Below are 20,641 nucleotides of genomic sequence, written 5' to 3'. Positions count from 1 at the left end.
CTTTGATAGTTATTTTCCACAACAATCTTCATCCTAATCAGTCTGTGAATAATATGACAAAAATATCTCAGCTAAACCTGAGACAGTCACTGGACTTTTTTACAATACAGACCTCAGATTTGGATGCATTGAAGGCGATGGGCTTTGTAGGGATTCCTCCCCAGAGCAGAGTGAAGGTTTTCATGTTGCCCCTCCCCTTGGTAACCTCAGTAACAGTGATGTTGGTGTTCGAACCAAAAACCTCAAAGTGAAGAGGTTCAAAGTCACCTACAAGCCAAGAGAGCAAAACGCACAAATTTAACACCCAACAAAAAAGTCTGTTGCAAAGCTCAACACAAGCGTACTCTTTTTAATTATTTTATGCATCCGCCTTACTTTGGTTCTTCATACCTCTGTCAGAACTGAAAGTGACTATAAAGTGAGACCCTTCGCTGCTTTGTTGTTTGGTGACCATGACCGTGTCGGGTTTGATGGACCACAGGCTGTTCAAGGCTGTTTCTACCTCAGCTGCTGAAGCGCTGACTGTGATCGGTGCTAAACGAGGCAAAGATGAAGAAACAACGTGTATTTTGGGGTTCCATCAAATTGGACCAAGATATGCAAGTTTTTTTGTGGCTACCAAATCCAAGTTTACTCAGTGTTTTTCACATTACCAGTCATGGCACGTCCATAGCCGAGGCTGAAGAAGGCGCTACTACAGAGTGCGTCAGAACAGCTGCTGCTCACAGTCACATTCTGGACTTCCTTGACTCCAGCCACATTGGCGGGCCACATGTCAAAGGTAACCACCTGGTTAACAGTGAAAATGTGCAGAAATGAGGCACAAAGCTATGAAAAAGATCATTCCATCGATTTTCTTCAACTTATCCAATTCAAGGTCAGAGGTGTTCCCATGCACTTTGCAACTTTTGCAAAACAGGAGCAAACCTAGCCTAGCTCTGTCCAACAGAGGGGGCTATAGTAACACTATTTAATGCTCAAACTTGTAGCATGTTACTGTATCTCATCTTTCTATTTTTTATTTCTAAGCTAACTAACCAAACATGCTCCTGTTTATGAAAGAGTATATTTACCCAAACGTCCGACTACATCTTTTGGAGGATTTGCAGATATTTTTGGATGAGTTGTACATTCACAGCATTTCTGCCATTAGAGGTCTTCCAGGCAAATAAAATACCAAAACATATAGTTTGAAGACATTTTGAAGCATTCTGAGTGGTCTTCATCACACCCATGAAAATATATTGGACTCAGCAGAACTTTATTATATTTAGCTGTGTGAATATATTGGTCATTTGATTTATTTCTAATAAAATAGCTGGAAGTAGCTTAGACTAGGCTTCCATTAGATAACTATTGATAGAACAACAAATAATGATTCAAAGGAGCTTGCAAAGAAAAGCGTCTGGACTTCTTTAAGTTACTTGAAGACGTTTCACCTCTCATCCGAGAAGCTTCTTCAGTTCTAAGGTCAAATGGTGGTGGTGGTTTTGAGTTCCCTCCCCAGACGCCTGAACGCCCACTCACATCCTGGGCCATCTGACCTCAGGAATTCGCATGATAAGGTGGGGCCAGGTTTCTCAATGAGCTCACCCGAAACCCTGGCTGATTGGGACCCACACCCAGTTTCACACCTTGGCTCAGGCGATTAGAGGATCATCAGGGGGTCCTTTTGTCCCTCTGTGGGGGGATAGTCCCACTAGGTTTAAATCTGGGACTTCCCACCATTTGACCTTAGAACTGAAGAAGCTTCTCGGATGAGAGGTGAAACGTCTTCAAGCAACTTAAAGAAGTCCAGACGCTTTTCTTTGCAAGCTCCTTTGACTACGATGACCTGGATGACTGAGAACCTTCACAGACAACAAATAATGAGCAACCTTCACTGTCACCTGTAACTTTAAAGCATTACAAACAGTGTTGCAACGTCATACCTACAGTACATTACTATATACACTAGTCTGATGGCAGGCTTAGGTAAGGTGTAGCTACCACGTGCTGTACCTGCTCCTCATCAAACACGTCGTAATCAGCACCAATGTCCTGGACTTCATTGACAGCATCATCCGTCTGGTCTTCTGTGTAGGAACTCTCCCCTTGGAACAAGCCCAAGTTGATGGTAGCTGCACCGGCATATTCCTGTTGAAGAATTTCCATGTAATACCTAAAACAAAATATTTATAATTAGTTTAGGTATGCCTATATAATCTTTGGTATACTTTGGATGAATGATTTGGGGTAAATAAAGCTGCAGGCTGCCAGGCTTACGGTTTGTCTTTCTCCAAGGCCAGTACTTGTGACGCCAGTTGTGTGTAGTCACTGACATAATATGGCTGATATGCAACTTTAACCTGAAGTAAAGGATTTAGGAAATTATTATCACTTAAGAACAGTAAATTGTACTGTGATTTGAAAAAAAAAAATCTTGTCACACCTTATTTTCAGGGCGGCTCGAGTTGCTGAGATAGAGATCACATCGATCATCACAGTTCAAGTATATCGTGTAGTTGCCGGTGGCAGGGGGGACAAAGAAGCCTGTAAATCGTGTGGTGAAGTAATCCATTTCTCTGGGGAAGACGTAGGGCATGGAGTCGATCCACTGAGACCAGTAGCCAGTTGTGTTCTTGTTGTAGCTCCAAATATTGCTGAGAGAAGAGGGCCGCGAGTTGTTCCACACCTCCATTTTCAAGCCTCTTCCGCCTTCACATAAAAAGTAAAAATGAGGTATGCAAAAACAGTTAGTCGCTTAATCAAGGAAAGAAAATTAAATGCCAAAGAGATGGCATATTAGCATAATAATCTATAATAAAAGCAATCAATAGACTAATATCAGCAACAATGTTAATGTATTTCAGGGCCACACTGCTTTTGTCCCTGAGCTAAATACTAAAATTAGTCAAGATGAACAACAGTAAGATAAAAGGCTTACAAGTGTGAGAAAAGCTACAAACGAAGTAAATAATGAACAACATGAACTCATTTCAAATACTGAAAAGTCAACAGAGTGTTACAAAATAAAATCCCAGTGGTGACAGATGAAAACCAGACTGGCCTGAATCAGACAAAGCAAATAAAAACAGAAAAGGCAAGCATGCAGCGAGCCGGTACGGCTGCCTTTTGACCTTGTTTTAACACAAAGGACAGGTGAGTTATTTTTTATCATCAAAAGGTTCTCTGGTGAAAGGATTTTTTTTTTTTTGGACAACAGTATCTCCTCATAGCCCAGATCTGATTAATCTGTCAAGGGTATTTTTTGAAATACATATTTGGTAAATGCAGAAGCTGGTAATCCATTTAAATAAGTTTTGTGCATCTTGAAGCAAATTTTACAGCAAAGGAACAATAAATAACAAGTCGTTAAAGATTAAGATGGTATATGGGTCATAACAGATCACCCGAATTCCTAACCGACCCCCTCAGACTCAACATGGACTTTGTACAAATAACTTTAATACAATATTTAACCTTCATTCTATGAATATTTAAGTGAAGTACACAGCTGTGGATCAGGATCTGGTCTTCACTGATAGAACTTGGAGACCTTTCATATGCTCATTGTTTGTGTCAGCCACCTCTTCGGTACGGTGATGTCACCACCAGAGCTTTCAGTTTTGGGACTTTCAAGTTGTATTTATTATTAAATATTTTTATGTTTGGTTATTAGTTGTCTTACTATGTAGATTTTCATCTTGATGTTATTCCTTGGCCTCAGTTTTGAGTGTTTACTTCCAGCTTCTGTTATTTTAATTTATTCCCTCAGTGTTTCATCCTCCTGTGTCTCTTCTGCTACAGAAAGTTATTTTATGTTTCTGTATTTCCCCATTTAGTTATGGCTTTCACTATTTGTTTACTAGTTACTTGTCATTTATGTCTTATATTTGGTTTCCTCTTGTTTAATCACCTAAATTACTTGGATATGTGTGTTTTCACAGCTCTGTCTTCTTTCCCGAATTAGCCTTTTGTGCAAACATAGCATGGATTTGTTATTCTTCTCTCACTTTTTGTAGTTTCTATTGCTTCCTATCCACCAGTAAAGGGTGTGCTTTATATTTAAGCCTGCCTGTACAGTCGGTTTTTAGGTCTGTTTGTGTATGCTGAAATATGACAAAGATAAAACATCCAGGGAACCAATGTGCATTTAAAGAAAAGTTAAAGGTGATTATGTTCCTGATAGAAACAGTGGTAGAAATTGAAAAACATTAAAAGGCATGTGTGTGTTTTTTTCCATTCACGTCATCGTGACTGAGAACTTTTCTGTGATGCATGATAAAAGTGATTGTTTGCACACAGCTCATCAAAGTCAGAGTCTTGATAAAAGGTGACAAGGACAAGATGAAATCTCTAAGACAGCAGATTTGTTGACAAATAGATACTTTAAATTCTTCCACTCTTCAAGTTGTCCACAGATTCCCATGTGTTACTTAGATAATTACACGGTATGACAGCGGCAGGATGGATCAAAACAAGTGCCGGTTAAAAGACAAATACATCAGAGGAGACGGCACGTTCTCACCCGGGTAGACTGCTGCGTTCTTGTTCATCTGGTGTTCTGCAGTCTTGCATGTGATTCTGTCATTGTCCACACTCTGAACTTCACAAGGCAGGCCTGTGGAAAAATATCAAACGTCAGCGGCTAAAGGTACATTTTAGCTCACATCAACTTTACACACACATGCAGAAAAAAACAGCAGAGCTGAATAAAGCATATTTTCATGTGGGGGGTTTATTTACCTAACGTGTAGAATTTTGAAACATTTTACAACCACTCGACGGTGGTAGAAAGCACAATTAATTTTAAGTATTGTATGTAAGTACATCAATGAGTATCAAGGTACTTCATTGACATTTAAGTCCATGTAACAATTTTATCACAGTACACCCACAGTACTACCCATGGTCTACCTTTTCCTGTCCTGCATCAATATGATGGTTAAACAGTAGTTAATCTGATTACATTTTTAAAACTTGTAATTCAACATATAAAGTACTTCACCTATAATCCACCTTTAACTTTAAAAGTCTACCTTTAAAACAAAAACACTATAATATAATCTATTATATAATTCACGTGTGTTGTAGGTTTTCTTTACTTATTTTTCAGCTGGTTTAATATATTTTTTATTTCTTCCTGTTACTCATTTTGTAACTTATTTAAAAATAAATATAAATCAAATTTATTACGATGTATGAATATATTTTTCTGCAAATATTTTTTTTCCATCACCACTTAGATTTTATTTCTTTGTTTCTTTCTACCATCATACATTTGTACAATTTTCTAACTGGTAATGTTTTGTAGCTGACAATTCAAAGGCTATTTCTGCATTTAACATCTTTAAAATCATCTATAACTTCAAATATGCAAATATATAAATACTTACAGAATAAATTACTGTTTGGTTTTATATTTTTTAACTGTAAAGCTCATAAAAAACGAATTAGTCTCCACATTACACTCTCCAGTCTGTTACTGATCATTTGTGTGTCACATCACAGCTGACATACATTTCCAATGCATTGCAAACACCTGAATTTAGTGATCTGTATCGTTATCTTTGTGGAGAGGAATACCTTTAAATGGTGATTCCATATCTGTTGTCTACATACTGGGTCTTACAGTTCAGTTACAGCCTCACATCTATTATTATTGCACATGTACCATAACTGAAAGTCAGCAGCATACTACATGACTCACGAAGCCCTTGGAAAAGCAGCATTTTTGTCATGGTGTGCTGTGCTTCTGTGCTTTGGAAAGTTATTTCCTCTGCTGTCTGACAAGTCAGTGGTTTTGTTTTCAAAGCATGCTGACATGCTGTTGTGTTGACAAGGATTATCACCTTTGCGTGACTTGTAGTTTGAACAACACATAGAGATTTGTTTAGTGGAAACGCGTGTATCATTCATCCATTCATACTGAACACTTTGTGCTGAAAACAAGTTGACACGGCTGTTGCTGGTTAGTGTTTATATGAGTTTCTGTTCCGATGGTGACGATTACCTCCAACGAGAACGCGTGCTGTTTGATCAGTTTCGTCAAAAAAACGACCCTGAACGGTCAACAGAGTTCCACCCATGATGCTACCCTCTGAAGGAAAGACCCCTGTCACCTCTAAGAAAAAGACAAAAACAAGGAATAAATACTAAATGTAAGAATTGAATCATCGTGAACAACAAATATCTGCTCTCCTAAGTACCTGCAAAGGTCTGAAACATGGACAGCTTGCCCAAAGCTGAAACCCTGTAGAGCTTCTTCACTGCCTGACTCCTACAGATTGTAAAGAAAAAAGAATGGCTTCTTCTCAGCACAATTTTCAGTTTATCATCTGCAACAGTTAAAAATGTTCAGAAGCCACAAATTTTACATTAAACAATTGAAGTGTTTTACCTCCCAAAGTCTGCATCAAGAATGTAACTCAGGTTTTGATGACCTGTTGGATACAAAATATATTACTAAAGGGTTGTTTGGAAAACTTGAAAGTGACATATATTAAGAAGAGCTGTAATTTCAGTGTGAACAAAGCCAGCCTACCAACAAACGTCCCCGTCATTTTGCAGCTCATGTATCCCATTTGTGAAGATTGAGAAAGCAGTTGGAGGTTATACCTTAAGATATATTGTGCAAAAAATGAAATAACTTAGTCTTTTCTTTTATAGTGCTCTGAATCTATTCAATGTAGAAAGCACGCAGGTGAACAACTTACCGTTCATCTGAGTTGGGTTTAAGCAGGTCACAAGGCATTCCTCCCATGTAGGATCTGCAATAAAAAGAAGATTACAGAGGTGTACAAATAAAGTTTAAGAAAACTGATGGATGAGGCTGGATCTGTTACAGAATATTAACAGATTATCTTCAATTCGTGACCTTTTTTCATTTTATAAAATTGCTTTTTGCTGCTTTGGTAAGATTAATTGGTTTACAGAAATACAATTTCAGTTATTTTAACATTTTCTACCTCAGAAATCTGGCGTTGATTCCATTTGAGCTCAAGTCTGTGTTGCTTCCATATACATTGGTAAAGATACGTCCATACACGGTCACCAATGTGCCTGCCATGTCATTAGAGTGGGTTTAACAAAAGTTCAAAGTGAACTCAGTAAAATAACTGAATGCAGCACACACGTTACCTGGAGGACCACTGACTGGACTCAGAGATTCAATAGTAGGCGTGCGATACCAAACAGTCTGAAAAGAGTTAAAGTAAAGGTGATAAAAAAAACAATGACCACGACAAATCCAAAACACAGATAAATGAAAGTATGTGTTGCACACAGACTTACTGTAAAGATGCAGAGCCAACTATAACGGCACATGCTGTTATCTGGAATGGGAACACCATCCACGCTGACATGGATTTCATAATAATCATATGGCATGGGTCTGTGAGAGACAAAGTAATGATTTTAGATGGCAATGACATGCAGGAAGTAGCTTTAAAAAAGAGCCATCATTATAATATTCAGTATATTGAACATCAACAGCCAGACTCCTAACTAAACAAATACTCAGTGTTAAGACTCATATTACAGAGTACTTCTGCAGGGGGTTTGTACAAGTTGTGGTGTGTTATTTTTAAATGTAATATAAAAAATGAAAAACTGGAATAAAATTCCACTTTCTAGCTTTATGCAATAATATGCAAATATAGATTCTATACAATTACACATACATACATTATGTATACAGTACAAAGTTTTGGTAAAAATGAGCCAATATGCAAGGACTAGTCAATTAACCAGTATTAAACAACAGCTTATTATAGCTAAGTTATCTAGAAAGTTAATTAATCTTTTATTCACAAGGACGACTAGGGGCGCTCAGAGGGGAATTTATTTTAGGCAAAGTGTTTTATTTCCTGTCTCCCTTCCCTCACCCCCAACCACTTGCAGCAGATGACTGCACCTCCCCCAAGCCTGGCTTTGCCGTAGGTTTCTTCCTGTTAAAATTGAGTTTTTTATCCTGCTGTTGCCAAGTATTTGCTCATAGCTTTTTGTCTGATTGTTGGGGTTCTTCTGTATTATTGTAGGGTCTTTAAGTGACAATATAAAGTGCCTGTGAAATAATTAAGTAACTTGTGAAATAAGTAAATACAGACATGCTGCTAAAGTATGCCTGGACTGTACCTGGTGTAGCACATAATCTGGTTGCGGTGTGTGGAGTCTCTCTCCACATCACAGGGGACTGACAGGGTGTTTGACACCAGGGTCACACGGTTTCCAAACATGTCGTCTACTGGATTCAGCTGGAACTGCCGCTCCTGTGCAAAACCTGGAAGGAAAAAAAGGGGGCAACAAAATCTCAGAAGGTAATTGTTTTTGAGGCTTAGAGTCACATCTTTCAGCATCATCCCACCAGGCCAGCAGGCACAAGGACTCTCAGGACAGTTACAACTGCATTAACAAATCTTCTTCAGCTGCATCTTTTAGCTACAGAATAGCTTACAATTGACTTATATCTCAGAATCCATCATAACTTGTTTTACAAAGTAAAATAATGCCCACAGTTCTTTTTAAATTTACTTCTAAACATCATTACGGATCTCCTACCATCTCCTTGAATGGTGAGTCGTGTGGCTCCATTGACGCTTCCTATGCGTGGGGACACGGTGGTTATGCGCTGAGCATCTGCAAAATTGAATTAAAACAACATGAGAAATCTTTTTTTCTCTATATAAACAGCGAGCTAAAACAACTGAGTTTAGAATAGAAGTTGACTTAACTTACCGCAGTAACACCAAAGAGCGAGGAGGAGAGCTGCGGCCTTCCACTTGACCTCCATCCTGAAGAGCTCCCAGGTTACTTTGCTGCCTCACCTGCGCCCCTCTCTCGACCAATTGTGAATCACGTGACACAAAAGTACTATTTAAAACAAAAATATCATTGACATTTATTGACAGCCATAGAATAAATATATGTGGTAAAATGTACAATTATTAAAACAAATATTATTTTAAAAAATTGTATTTTCCATTTTCCAGTGTGACATTTATGTGAACAAAACTCACCTGCTGTGAGAAAATGTTGTTTACCTGTTGACTGGGAAACAGTGTGAGTTCAGGGACGCGCACTACCTTTTTATAACGTGCTCAGGGTCCCGCCCCTCACCTGAAACTGGGAGGAGACTGGAAGAAGTTTTTGCTGCATTCATCAGATTTTCAAGATGTCTGCATTTAAAAACAAAAGCGAAAGTGAGTCAGAAACCGTGATAAATAATGGCTCCATGAACACGGGACGTAATTATCGATGAACATGTGGAGGAAGAAGTGGAGCTATAAAAAGCTAAAGTATGCAAAGTTATACACGTTTTGCATTTGTTCAGTCCTTCAGTAAATATGGTCTTTGTGTAGCCTTTGACTTTTTCACACCGTTTCATGACCACTGGATTAAATTTGCATTAAAGTGCAATCATTCTCCACTTGCACAATGTGCTCTTGAAGTGGTCTTCATGTTATTCTGTCCACGTTTCATTTATAAAACATATCGTACAGTAGTGCTTCGCATTAGCCCTTTCAGTCTTTGAGTGTTTGCAAAACTGTCTGTGATCATAACAATGATAAATAAAACCCCTTATGATGCTTGCAACCTTATATTAATTGTAGATTTCCTATTCAACTAATTTGTGCCTTGAACCATAAAAAGAAAACAGATCTAAAACTGACAAACAGTAAATAATAATAATAATAATAATAATAATAATAAATAATGTCAAACATAGTTCACTGACAGATTACAGACCAGTCTCTTGGTGGCCCTATTTCCTTTAGACTATGTCTATTTAAAAAATCCAAACAATGCATAGAAAGATTGCTTAATTAAATTCACCAAAGTGGGTGTAATATTCATAAATATGAAATAATTCGAAGGGTGTCCTCATGACTTTACAGATCACAAATGCCAAACCGCTGTTTACCTTCAGAAGCCTGACATCATAGAAATATTTCAGCATGATAATCATCCAAAGCACATTGTCAAAAATCACACGAGTGTTTCAAGAACAAAAAGAAAAAAGTTGTTTTAACTATTTCACCTGACTTGAATCCAACAAAACACCTTCAAAGTATTTAAAAGAAATGTAAAGTAACAAACCACCTCCAGGAAAGAGATTGTTACCAAAATGTCTTTGAGCAATGACATGATGTTGTTCTTCAACACAGGTACTCTCCATGTACTTATAATAAGCAAACCCCCACCCCCACCCACTCTGATCACCTTTCTGTTACGCTTGAGCCTGCTTACAAACCATTCCTGAAGCGCAGCAGACCAGTGAGAAAACAGACCAGGATCTGGCAGCCTCAGCACAGCCTCGGCACTAAAGACTGCTTTAGGAACACCGAATGGGGGGTGTTCAAGACAGCAGCCTTGCAGGGAGACCAGATAAACATAGAGCATGCAGAGGCAGTAAACAGCTACATTGCTAAGAGGATGTCACTGTAGTGCACGTGGCAACCAGAGACCCTGGTGGAGGATGAGACTGCTCTCCCTGTGGCCAGGTCTGCGAGAGACACCTCTGCGAGACAGGAAACACCAGATGAACATGGCAGGGAGTACAGGCACTGATGAATTACAAACCCATGCAAGGGGTCAATAAAGATGATGCTTCTCTTCCGGACAGGTTTAATAACTTCTTTGCATGCTTCCAGGCATCAAACCGAACATACAGAGGGAAAGTGGGTTCTCCTCCATTATCTGCACGGCCAGCTGTTATCATAAGTGCAGCAGATACCAGAGGACCCTAGCCAGGGTCAACCCACGGAAAGCTGCAGGTCCAGATAACATCCCAGGACATGTGCTCAGGGACTGCACTGGTGAGCTGGCACATGTCCTAAATGATATTTTTAACATCTCCCTCAGTCATGCCACCGTAACCAGATGCTTCAAAATATCCACCATAGTGCCAATAGCAGAGAAACCAGTTTTATCTTGTCTAAATGGCTACAGTTCCGTCGCATTGACGCCAACTGTGATGAAGTGTTTTGAACAGCTTATCAAACCACACATCACAGCCACCCTTCCTGCATCAATTGACCTGCTCCAGTTTGCTTATCATCCTAACCACTCCACAGAGGATGCATTAACCACCACCTTGCACTCAGACATCCCCCATCTGGACCTATGCCATACTCCTATATATTGATTTTAGCTCAGTGTTTAACACCATCATTCCACAGAGACTACTAGAGAAACTCCACTTACTGGGGCTGAACACCACACGTCTTGGGAGAAACATCTCCAAACCCACCATGCTGAGCGCTGGATCTCCTCAAGGATGTGTTCTCAGGCCACTGTTGTTCATGCTGTTAACACATGACTGTGTATCCAGATATGAGGGGAACCTAGTTATTAAGTTTGAAGATGATATCACAGTGGTGGGACTGATTTGCAGAAATGATGAATCAATGTACAGGAAAGAAGTTGAACGTCTTGTAGGCTGGTGTAGAGTGAATAATCCGGAAGATATGGATCCAGCACGCTCCTCTCAGTATCAGCGACTGCCCAGTGGAGAGAGTAGACATCAGGTTCTTAGGTGTTCAGATCTCGAAGCACCTGAGCTGGGACAAGAGCATCTGTGTGATCAAAAAATGAGCCCAGCAGGGACTGGGTGAAACAAGCCTCTGTCCCCTCCAGCATCCTCAGGACTTTTTACAGAGGCATGTTCTGACATACGGTACATGTATATCAGCGTGGTATTCCAGCTGCAGTATGTCAGACAAAACAGCACTGCAGAGGATAGTTAGAGCAGCTTAGAAGGCCCTTGGAGTTTCCCTCCCCTCTGTCCAAGAGCTTTTCGAGAGCCACAGCAGGAGCAGGGCACTGAAAATCATGAATGACTCCTCACACCCCCTCAATTCTTTGAACTGTTGCCATTAGGCAAACGGTTATAGCTGTTGGAGGAAGCCTCCAACAGCTTCCCCCCACAAGCTGTTAGAATGCTGAACTGTTGATTTGGTTATGTACAGTACTATACCCAGAAGTCTTTAGAATTAGTTTTAATTAGTTATCTTTCTTACTCAGTTCTTTATTTATATAGTTATCTTTTTTTTTCTTTTAAAGAGACTATTTTACAGTGATGCATCTGGGATGCATGTGTGTCTGATTGTGCAGAGTAGGGTGTTTCCATGATGTTTGTGTGTGCGTGTTCTAATATTTTTAAGACCCTGAACAAACACCCTTTCATTTTGCCTGCACTACGGCGGTATGAACAGCAAATTGAGAATTTAACATTTAACAAGCTAAACGAGGCTTGTAGAGTCTGAGATATAGAGAAACTATATCAAAGTTTCTCTAAGCATTACTCCTTGGGGAAAATTTGCTGGGATGTCCTCTCATAGTAACGCTATTACGTATTTTCCACTTGTGACTGACTAATCTTTCTCAGCGTAGAATGATGAGCTTCAAAATGTTTCGAAATATCCTTTACAAACTTCCAAGACTGTTGGAACAAGTGCTTCTTCGAGATCATTGCTGATGTCCTTCCACCATGGCACTGCATTAACACACACCTGAAAGCTCCAGAGCAGGGAACGGCCAAAACTTCTACTTTTATAGAGGTGCTCACACTTGCTGATGATCAGCTATTCAAGTGCATTTGATTAGCAGCTACTTAGCCTCTTAATTCCTATGGAGGCAGTAATGATGTACTTTTTTTCACACACTCTTTTTGTATTTTGTGTAGCAATGTTTTGTTATTTATCTGAGATAATATTTATCTAATTTCAAGACGTGTTTAAGACCAGATCATTTTTTATTTACTCCTGATCCGTAAAACCTACTGCCAATCAACATTATTACTTCTGGGGTGTATTTTCTCAACAACTGTAAATAAATAACATTTCAAAGTTTATGATGCATTTATAAGTTTTTTTTTTTTTGACATGGGCGACAGACTGGGGACCGGTCGAGGGTGTCCACTGCCTTTTGCACTAAGACTTAATCTGTCTGCACTTTTGGGTTTTGATCAACCAGAGGGGGAAGCAATTACAACAAGAATGACCAAAATAGGCATGACTTTATTTTTCTTCTCCAAAACTGCAGCATAAACTAAAAATCAATATGAAAACACACAATACAAAATAAAATTAGCACTAAAATGAACACAATAAACAACAGTTTGGATTTCACTCGTGGATCAACAGAGAGTAAAAACAAACAAACAAACAAAAAAAAGGGAATTGTGTCATTCACAAGGTTGCATGTTGAGCTAAAAAAGCTCTGATTCTCTGGAGGAGTTCTTTCTTCACACTGTCTGGTACAAGTGCTGCAGAGGAAAGAGATGAAGAGATGAAGAGAGATAAGTCAGAACACAAAATAGAAACTTACATACTCACACAACACGATACTTTTATTGTCAGAAGTTGTCATCCTGTCAGCTGTTTCTAATATTTCTTTCTATGCATGTTATAGTGTTGGCCTGGTAGATAAAATATGACTTTTAAGAGGCACCAGCTCCCTCTAAAACTTCCTACGAAGCTCAGAAACATTTCCAGAAATCACCATGCCATGCACGAATAATGGTTAATATCCAATATCCAATATGCACAAATAATGGAAAATGATCCAGAAACACTGCCATCTTCTCTAGGCTAAAGCTCATTTAAAATGACTGAGGCATCTGAAAGTGTTCTTCAAATGGGCAGTCAATGTCCAAAGACAAACTCTGAAAGACCTTCAGAAAGTCTGAAGAACTACTACTGAAGACCAGTTTAAAAAAAATACAGTGTCTGGCTCCTTGGAAGAAAAATATAAAGGAGTGAGGGGTGGTTCAAGACTGTATATCAGCGAAACCTGAAATTGTAAGAGCTGTAATCAATAAGTAGTGCTGACCTACAACATTAGCAGTTTGTTAGTTAGCATGCACAAAGATGTATTAGGGGTTAAGATGATGTGCAGTGCTAAATAAATAAATTGACTTGTACATCTAAACCAACGATGCAAATGAGTATGCTCATCACTTCTAACAGTCTTCCTCCCCCTGCTGTTGCGTTTGAACATCTGTACTGTACCTCTGCCTTTTGGTGTGACCTCTGTGACCAGGTCCTCCACTGTGACATGCTCCAGGCCTTTTTCTCTGATCACATCTGGCTCAAACGGGATTTAATGACTTTAGTGACTTTTGTTTTTATAGCATCACCGGACACAAACATAAGAACAAGTCAAATACCTTTGCAGTGTGCTTTCAGCTGATCCTTCCACCCACACTCCACCAGCTTCGCTCTGAGCAACTCTTTCAACCTGCGGCCACACATTTAATTCACATTATGTGGCTTAATCTGTGCAATTCAAAACCACGCCAAACCATCCAGCATCAAATCACTGCAGCGAAAGACTCGCTTACCGCTCCCGTTCCCCCATCTCTATCAGCTTCTGATTTATTGCAGCCCTCATCTGGGAATCTTTGCTCATGATCCGCCTGAAATTAAACACACACACCGACACAGTCAGCTCGGAAGAAAGAGAGTAATAAAAACATATATTATAATGTCTAATTTAGCTCCCTCTCAGGTAGCCGCTACCGTTATCGAGAAGGATCAGCTGGGGAACATAAGGTCCCTTTACGCAACGGAACCGTCTAAAAACGTTCAACGCTTAAAAGTTCCGGCTTTGGAGCGGTTAATCTTTCAACGTCAACCTGAGTGTTCAAAATACCTGTTTAATAACAAAAAATATAATACAATACATTTAAACTGAAAACACTAAATTAAAACAGTTACTTAAGCATTTCAAGAGAAATTAGCTCGGGACTCAACTTCCCCTGCGCCCTGGGAGGTTTTGTCCGCCGTAAAATAGCTCCGTGTGAGAAAACAATGACGAAAACACAGGAAACGTGTATCACGCTGGCTACACCTCACCCTCCTCCTCTTGCTGCACACAGGCTGTCATCAACTTGTCAATAAGCCAGTCTCATTGAAAAAGACATGACTGCGTCTAACTACTCATTAAAGGTCAACAGAGACCTGCTGGACCCAAACTTTGAGAGTTACAGGTTATCCTTGGACGCCATACCGACGTACAACATAGAGCTGGATGCTGGTGAGAAAAACTTAATGCAGTGCAGTTAGCAAGTGTGCTAGCCTAGCCCCGATAAAGGTCCAGTATAACTTCTGTCCAGTATAACATTAAATTAAATAGGAATGGCAATGTAAGTTATTTGACATTATCTCAGACATTTTATTAGCTGCCACTACGTGACGACGTCAGCTGTTGATGCTACATAATATTTTGGCAGCTGTATCTGTAGCTCAGTGGCTCAGAATGAGATCTTAAGGTCCACCACTGTAACCTAATGAGCTTTCACATGATCACTAAGAAAAATCTGAACAATAGCATTGTTTAAACCACTGAGAATTAACAGATTAACGCTGAAGTGACAAATTACTACAATTTGAACTGCATACACATACATAACTCATTTATATTGCCAGGACAAGTCAAGTGCACCAATTTTAAATAACTTAAAAACAATCATAGGGAGCTTGCACCTACTTTACGTTATAAGGTTAGTTTTGTAATACATGTTTTAACTTCAAGATCTTAACTTAAGTTTGAACAATACTAAATTGGTGGGGCTGCTGATCCAGAAATGTACTTTAGTGATTAAAACGATAAGGGATGTAAATAGAGCACCATTTTTAAAATTTTGCATAATCATATACCAAAGCTTGCTAATTCCTTTTAATCGAAACTCAGGCCAGCTGAGCTCACCTGAGTTGCATCTAAGTGTTTTCTACTACGTCTCTTATCCAGATTATAAAACAGCTAGTGTGGGCCAAAAATCAAGAATCTATGAAGTGTGTGCCTAACAGGAGAATTCATTATAACATTGGTTTGGATACAGTCTTACTTATGTAAAAAGGTGCTTACACTTTGCACAGACATCCACTCACAGTAGATGCAGGCATGCATATTACAAGGTGATTAATGTGCTTTAAAAAAAACATGATACTTTATTTAGTGGGAATAATTCAGACAAACAGTAGCTGTAAAAATAGTTAATTGCAGTTTTTTGTCACCAATAGTTCATCTTAGAGTAAAATGTTGAAATATTAAGATATGTTAAGATATATGTAACACTTTCCACAAAGCAACTGTCGGAAAGGCAGAAGGGTAAACTGCTTTTTAAGTAAAAACATAAATAACAGAAATTTGATTACTGCCATATTTAATCTTTTCTTTTTCATATCTGCCGCAGCCGTGGAGGAGGTCAAGCTGAAGGATACTCAGTACACCCTGGAACACATGCGTGCCTTTGGCATGTATAATTACCTGCATTTAGACCCCTGGTATGAGGACAGTGTTTACTTTGTGGACTGCAAAGGACGGGTCCTCAATCTCACCGTTACTCTGGTGAGTTTGCAAATCCTCTTGTTTTTTGGCCTATTTATGATTGTTGCCCCTCCATTGACGTCTAAGGTGTTTTCACAACTGCACTATTTTCTACGTGATGCTGCTCATTGTTCCACACATGAACATGGTAAGTGTGCTCAGTTTGCTTGGAGTTTTTCCTACGCAAAAAGAAACCAAACAAACAAAAACACAAGTATGTAATGTCATCGTGGCTCAAGAGTTGGGAGTTCGCCTGTAATCGGAAGGTTGCCGGTTCGAGCCCCGGCTTGGACGGTCTTGGTCGTTGTGTCCTTGGACAAGACACTTCACCCGTTGCCTACTGGTGGTGGTCAGAGGGCCCGGTGGTGCCAGTGTTCGGCAGCCTCGCCTCTGTCAGTGCGCCCCAGGGTGGCTGTGGCTACAATGTAGCTTGCCATCACCAGTGTGTGAATGTGTGTGTGAATGGGTGGATGACTGGATGTGTAAAAGGTCTAGTAAAGTGCTATACAAATACAGGCCATTTACCATCAAGTGATCTGGAAGAGAACTGCAAGGGTGAAAACACCATAAGAGAGCAATCACAGATCTTAATAAAAAATCTTTGATACTCATAAAACTAGCTTCTCGTGCCAACATTTTTCTTAATTTCTAAGAATTTCTCGCTAAAGTTACGACTAAATCTTGAAAAGGTGAAAGTTATTCACAAAGCTTCTAAGATGAAAAACTGTGTGAAGTGAAAAGAAGGACTTTTAAGTGACTTTGGAATGGAGCCTGACTGAAAGAAGATTTTTAAGGCAACACCGATGTAATACCATATATTGATTTCAAAATTTAATATTTCAACGAATATTTTGTTTGTTTTCAGCACCTTGAAAACAAACAAACATATAAACATTAATGTTTACGCTCTGTTCGCATCATTTGGTTGGTTTGTTTGTGGCGTTCCAAACACGTGTTGCCCTCAGGTTGACAAAACTTTACAACACTCATGGTTGAAAGGGCCTTTCTTCTGTCTCTTCCTTACTTTTTAAATGTACGGTTATTGGTTTTTATAATTACAGATACTGATATATTGGTAAATAGCTAATACATAATATATCAGCCCTGACAGCGTATTAATCAGGATCTACTTAGGAGTTCCCTAAGCAGAGGAGAAACTGGCAGAAAGAAGAAGCTTTGCTACTTTTTTTTCATCCTGGTGATTAAATAAAATCTTTGCGTTTTGCATAATAAGGTTAATTTATCTTTTTAAGCGTTAGATGAATAAAATTTAATGTAACACTTAAGACAAACTGAGTAGTTAAAGCAGTCACAGAGTCTAACATTACACTGTGTGGTTAATTACAGCTGACTAATGGTAGTTAACATGCCAGCATAATAACAGTTTGGTTTGGCAGCTGTAGAAAAAACGAGCCACAGGTCAATCATGTGCATACATTAGTGCCATTAGTATGTGCTCCAAATTCAGAATAACAGTGAGGTAATTAAAGCTGCAGGTTACATGTTTCATGGGTAAAGATTCTAGTCAGTATTCTGTTACATCTAATAATAAACCCAGCATTGACAAAGTCATCATAGCTAAAGTGTTTTGGAGCTGGAAAAATGCAAGTTGGGTCTGCTCAACCTTCATCAGCAGAGCAACACGCTGATAGCTTTCACAGCCTCATGCTGTGAAGCAGTTTATTTTATTTTTCACATCGTAGAGCATTCACAGACATGATGAGCTCCCATGTATTATAACAGTAAATCATAGAAGCTGAAGAATTTTATTTATTATAATAATTTAGATCAAGGATTAAATTTACCATCATGGCAAATGGATTTAACCTGAAATCTAACTCTCACCATGTGAATTTATGTAATCTGAGAGTTTTCCTAAATCACTTCTAAGTTTGGAGTCTTTGCAAATGATTTTAGGCAAATTTAGGTCTTTGTTTTATAGTATTGTTTTATGTTTCCATTATATAACGTTTCATAATATGGACCTGATGTTGTGATGGTGTATTCAATGAAGGATTTTTATGCGCCTGATGTGCCAGTAGGTGGTGACCAAACACTTGAGCATCAGCAGGTTGTGGGAAGAGAAAGGATGTCTGTGAAACACAAGAGTTTTAAAAGTTATGTTAAATTATATAAGATTATTTCTAACCACTTTTTTTCTTGGTCAAGATGCAAAATAATAAATGTCAGAATAAACGTGGCTCTTAGTATTTAGTGTGAACCACAACTTTCTGTGCAGTCTTTTGTCTGTCGTATGAATCACCCGAGCACATAAAGTTTGGATGAGTCCTTGTAGGTCTCCAGTTAATCACAGGAGCGATTATATAATTGACTCAAGGTTCTGTTTGGTATTGTTACCCCGTACCAAGATGTTGAGATGAGGAGCAAAATCGTTCTCATGACCTTTTCCATCGAGCTTTCTTTTATGTCTTAGTCATCATTGACCATAATTAGACATAATTGGTGTCTCATTGGAGTTTTTTTCTTTGATGATCATCACACTGTAATCCTGCGAGACAGTGTTTCTGGTTTTCAGTGGCACCATTAAATGAAATTTATGGAAAAGTGTTGCTCAAATTCTAATTACAGTGATCACATGATAATTATCATCCTTCAGCCTTTTGTGCTCGGTTGCTCGGCACATTGCACATAGATGTTTCACACTCCGTCTCAGGGCATTAACGGCACGGATGCTGGAGAAAGTGATACCAAAGGTGCAGCGATATAATGTGCCGTGCCACGCTCCATGGCAACAACGGGGTAGCTTCTCCACAGTCCTTTTGAAAAACTCTGTCTTCACGCAATTTGTGATGCTCATGTGGTGGCATATCTATCTATTACTAATAAGGCTTTCAGATTGTTGAATCACATGAGTGGCCACATGACAGCTGCTAACTGTATCTGTCCCTGATGGGCACATGTTTTCTCTTACTCATTGTACCATTCTTTAGATTACAAGACTTTAGATAATAAGAAATTAATGCAAAATCTTTTAGACTTTATGTCTTCAACCCAGATGCTTATTGTAAAACTCTTATGGGATGGAAGCAGCAACCTTTTTCTTCTTCTGGAGTTGAGCCGCCTATTAAATGTCTTGAGTCTTTGTGATTCATGACTGGACTGCTTATTGTTTGATTGGATGTTAGCTGTAAGAGTCCATGCATCACATATTTCCCAATATCCTACAATATTTTCTAATGCTAAACTGAAGTGGTGACAAAATCAGTTTTGCCATGTTGTTCTCCATCTAGAGCACTGAAATGAGCTTACTTGATATCCGGTCATTATTCCATTCATCCATCCCTCCTCCCCTTAACAGTCAAGCAGTACAGTAATTGGTGTTAACATATTATAAATGTATTTTTTTAGTGTTAACTGGACAGAACATGCACTTTGAGATATTAAAATAGGCATTTTTCTGTTGTTTCTCAAATTTGATGCACTGACTTAATCAAGTAATCAAATACACAATGACTTTGTTTCATTCTCATACACCAGCACACTGAGATTTCCTCTGCAGATAGGAATGAATCTAAATGGCCTAATCTTTTTTTATGAATGCAGTACTGGCTTACGGGTCTGTTGTGTTCTGAATTCAGGACACCGCCCTGGGGAAGCCGAGAGAGGTCTACCGTGTAGCCGTCGAGTCCAGCCAGTGTGAGGATCGTCTTTGCGCCTCCCTCAGCCTGACCTCGGCGACCTGGGCAGCTCTGTCGGATGGTAGCGGTCGACTGTACCTCCTCCGCACAGGCAAGAGGGGAGACAGCTCCCATATGAAGTGGGAAGTAAGTATGGACGTGGTGTTTACTGCTGTAAGTGACGCACAGACGTGTTTGAAATATTTTTTGCCGCTGAAGTGAAGGTAAAAAGACACAAACCTGAATTCCCTCTGTGTACTATTGTAATACTGATGCTGCTTTTTCTTCTGCTTTCTTGGCTTAGCACAATTAATTATTAGCATTTGCAACTGACAGTTGTTAAGTCAGTTAGTCACTAGCTCATTGGCGTGTTCACAGCTGTCATAAATTAGGTCAAAACTGGGCAAAATTGGAGGTGTTTTGAATGTCCAAATGTCTCTGATGATGTAATTTTGAGTCACTAAATATCTTTGTCAGTACTGCACAAGAGAAGCTGGGTTAGTAGTCAGTCAAAAGATAATTAGACATTAATTATTGGGCATAACTTGACCTGTTCATGGGCTCTAATGTACCTGTGGTCCTAGGTGAATAATTGGTTAAGGAAATGAGTGGATTAATATAGCTTCGGCCATTGGTTGAGACACTTCTGCTGGTGACGGTAATAAACTATATATGAGAAATGGACGTAG

At 39.1% G+C, this 20,641-nt stretch overlaps 3 protein-coding genes across 3 annotated transcripts in view; 1 reads left to right on the top strand and 2 right to left on the bottom strand.

Moving 5' to 3' along the window:
* pkhd1l1.1 (PKHD1 like 1, tandem duplicate 1) overlaps positions 1-10,564 on the bottom strand; it is a 50,456-nt gene extending 39,892 nt beyond the window's left edge. The window contains exons 1-20 of the mRNA XM_084919138.1: positions 10,204-10,564; positions 9,000-9,158; positions 8,719-8,853; positions 8,542-8,619; positions 8,119-8,263; positions 7,276-7,375; positions 7,123-7,180; positions 6,951-7,044; positions 6,699-6,752; positions 6,527-6,600; positions 6,383-6,425; positions 6,192-6,262; positions 5,996-6,106; positions 4,511-4,603; positions 2,432-2,697; positions 2,266-2,348; positions 2,002-2,161; positions 654-789; positions 391-534; positions 113-267 (exon numbers count right to left, since the gene is read on the bottom strand). Coding sequence (XP_084775264.1) covers positions 113-267; positions 391-534; positions 654-789; positions 2,002-2,161; positions 2,266-2,348; positions 2,432-2,697; positions 4,511-4,603; positions 5,996-6,106; positions 6,192-6,262; positions 6,383-6,425; positions 6,527-6,600; positions 6,699-6,752; positions 6,951-7,044; positions 7,123-7,180; positions 7,276-7,375; positions 8,119-8,263; positions 8,542-8,619; positions 8,719-8,773 — 1,920 coding nt within the window. The 5' untranslated portion in view covers positions 8,774-8,853; positions 9,000-9,158; positions 10,204-10,564. The remainder of the gene's footprint in view (positions 1-112; positions 268-390; positions 535-653; positions 790-2,001; positions 2,162-2,265; positions 2,349-2,431; positions 2,698-4,510; positions 4,604-5,995; positions 6,107-6,191; positions 6,263-6,382; positions 6,426-6,526; positions 6,601-6,698; positions 6,753-6,950; positions 7,045-7,122; positions 7,181-7,275; positions 7,376-8,118; positions 8,264-8,541; positions 8,620-8,718; positions 8,854-8,999; positions 9,159-10,203) is intronic.
* A 2,417-nt stretch (positions 10,565-12,981) lies between these two features.
* Positions 12,982-14,620, bottom strand: LOC146363330 (transcription and mRNA export factor ENY2-2). Its single transcript, XM_084919160.1, has 5 exons — positions 14,505-14,620; positions 14,327-14,401; positions 14,153-14,223; positions 13,995-14,069; positions 12,982-13,249 (listed from the first exon to the last, which is right to left on the bottom strand). Exons 2-5 carry the CDS (start codon positions 14,392-14,394, stop codon positions 13,173-13,175), a joined length of 291 nt encoding a protein of 96 aa, XP_084775286.1. The 5' UTR covers positions 14,395-14,401; positions 14,505-14,620; the 3' UTR covers positions 12,982-13,172.
* A 165-nt stretch (positions 14,621-14,785) lies between these two features.
* nudcd1 (NudC domain containing 1) overlaps positions 14,786-20,641 on the top strand; it is a 52,808-nt gene continuing 46,952 nt past the window's right edge. Inside the window, exons 1-3 of the mRNA XM_084919159.1 lie at positions 14,786-15,021; positions 16,181-16,335; positions 19,914-20,099. Of these exons, the coding sequence (XP_084775285.1) occupies positions 14,907-15,021; positions 16,181-16,335; positions 19,914-20,099 (456 nt within the window). The 5' untranslated portion in view covers positions 14,786-14,906. The remainder of the gene's footprint in view (positions 15,022-16,180; positions 16,336-19,913; positions 20,100-20,641) is intronic.

Source organism: Perissodus microlepis, chromosome 22 (assembly GCF_051167445.1).
Source record: "Perissodus microlepis isolate ML-2025 ecotype Zambia chromosome 22, ASM5116744v1, whole genome shotgun sequence".
NCBI lineage: Eukaryota > Metazoa > Chordata > Actinopteri > Cichliformes > Cichlidae > Perissodus > Perissodus microlepis.
Note: the sequence above shows the minus strand (reverse complement) of the source record. Positions and strands in the feature narration are given on the sequence as shown.

Bases quoted from the DNA above. Each gene is read 5' to 3' on its own strand.
- LOC146363330 (XM_084919160.1), bottom strand. From the start codon at position 14,394: ATGAGCAAAGATTCCCAGATGAGGGCTGCAATAAATCAGAAGCTGATA. The intron at 14,070-14,152 runs GTATTTGACTTG...CGTTTGAGCCAG, and splicing joins GCTGAAAGCACACTGCAAAG to ATGTGATCAGAGAAAAAGGC. The intron at 13,250-13,994 runs GTACAGTACAGA...TTTCCTCTGCAG, and splicing joins GGTCACACCAAAAGGCAGAG to CACTTGTACCAGACAGTGTG.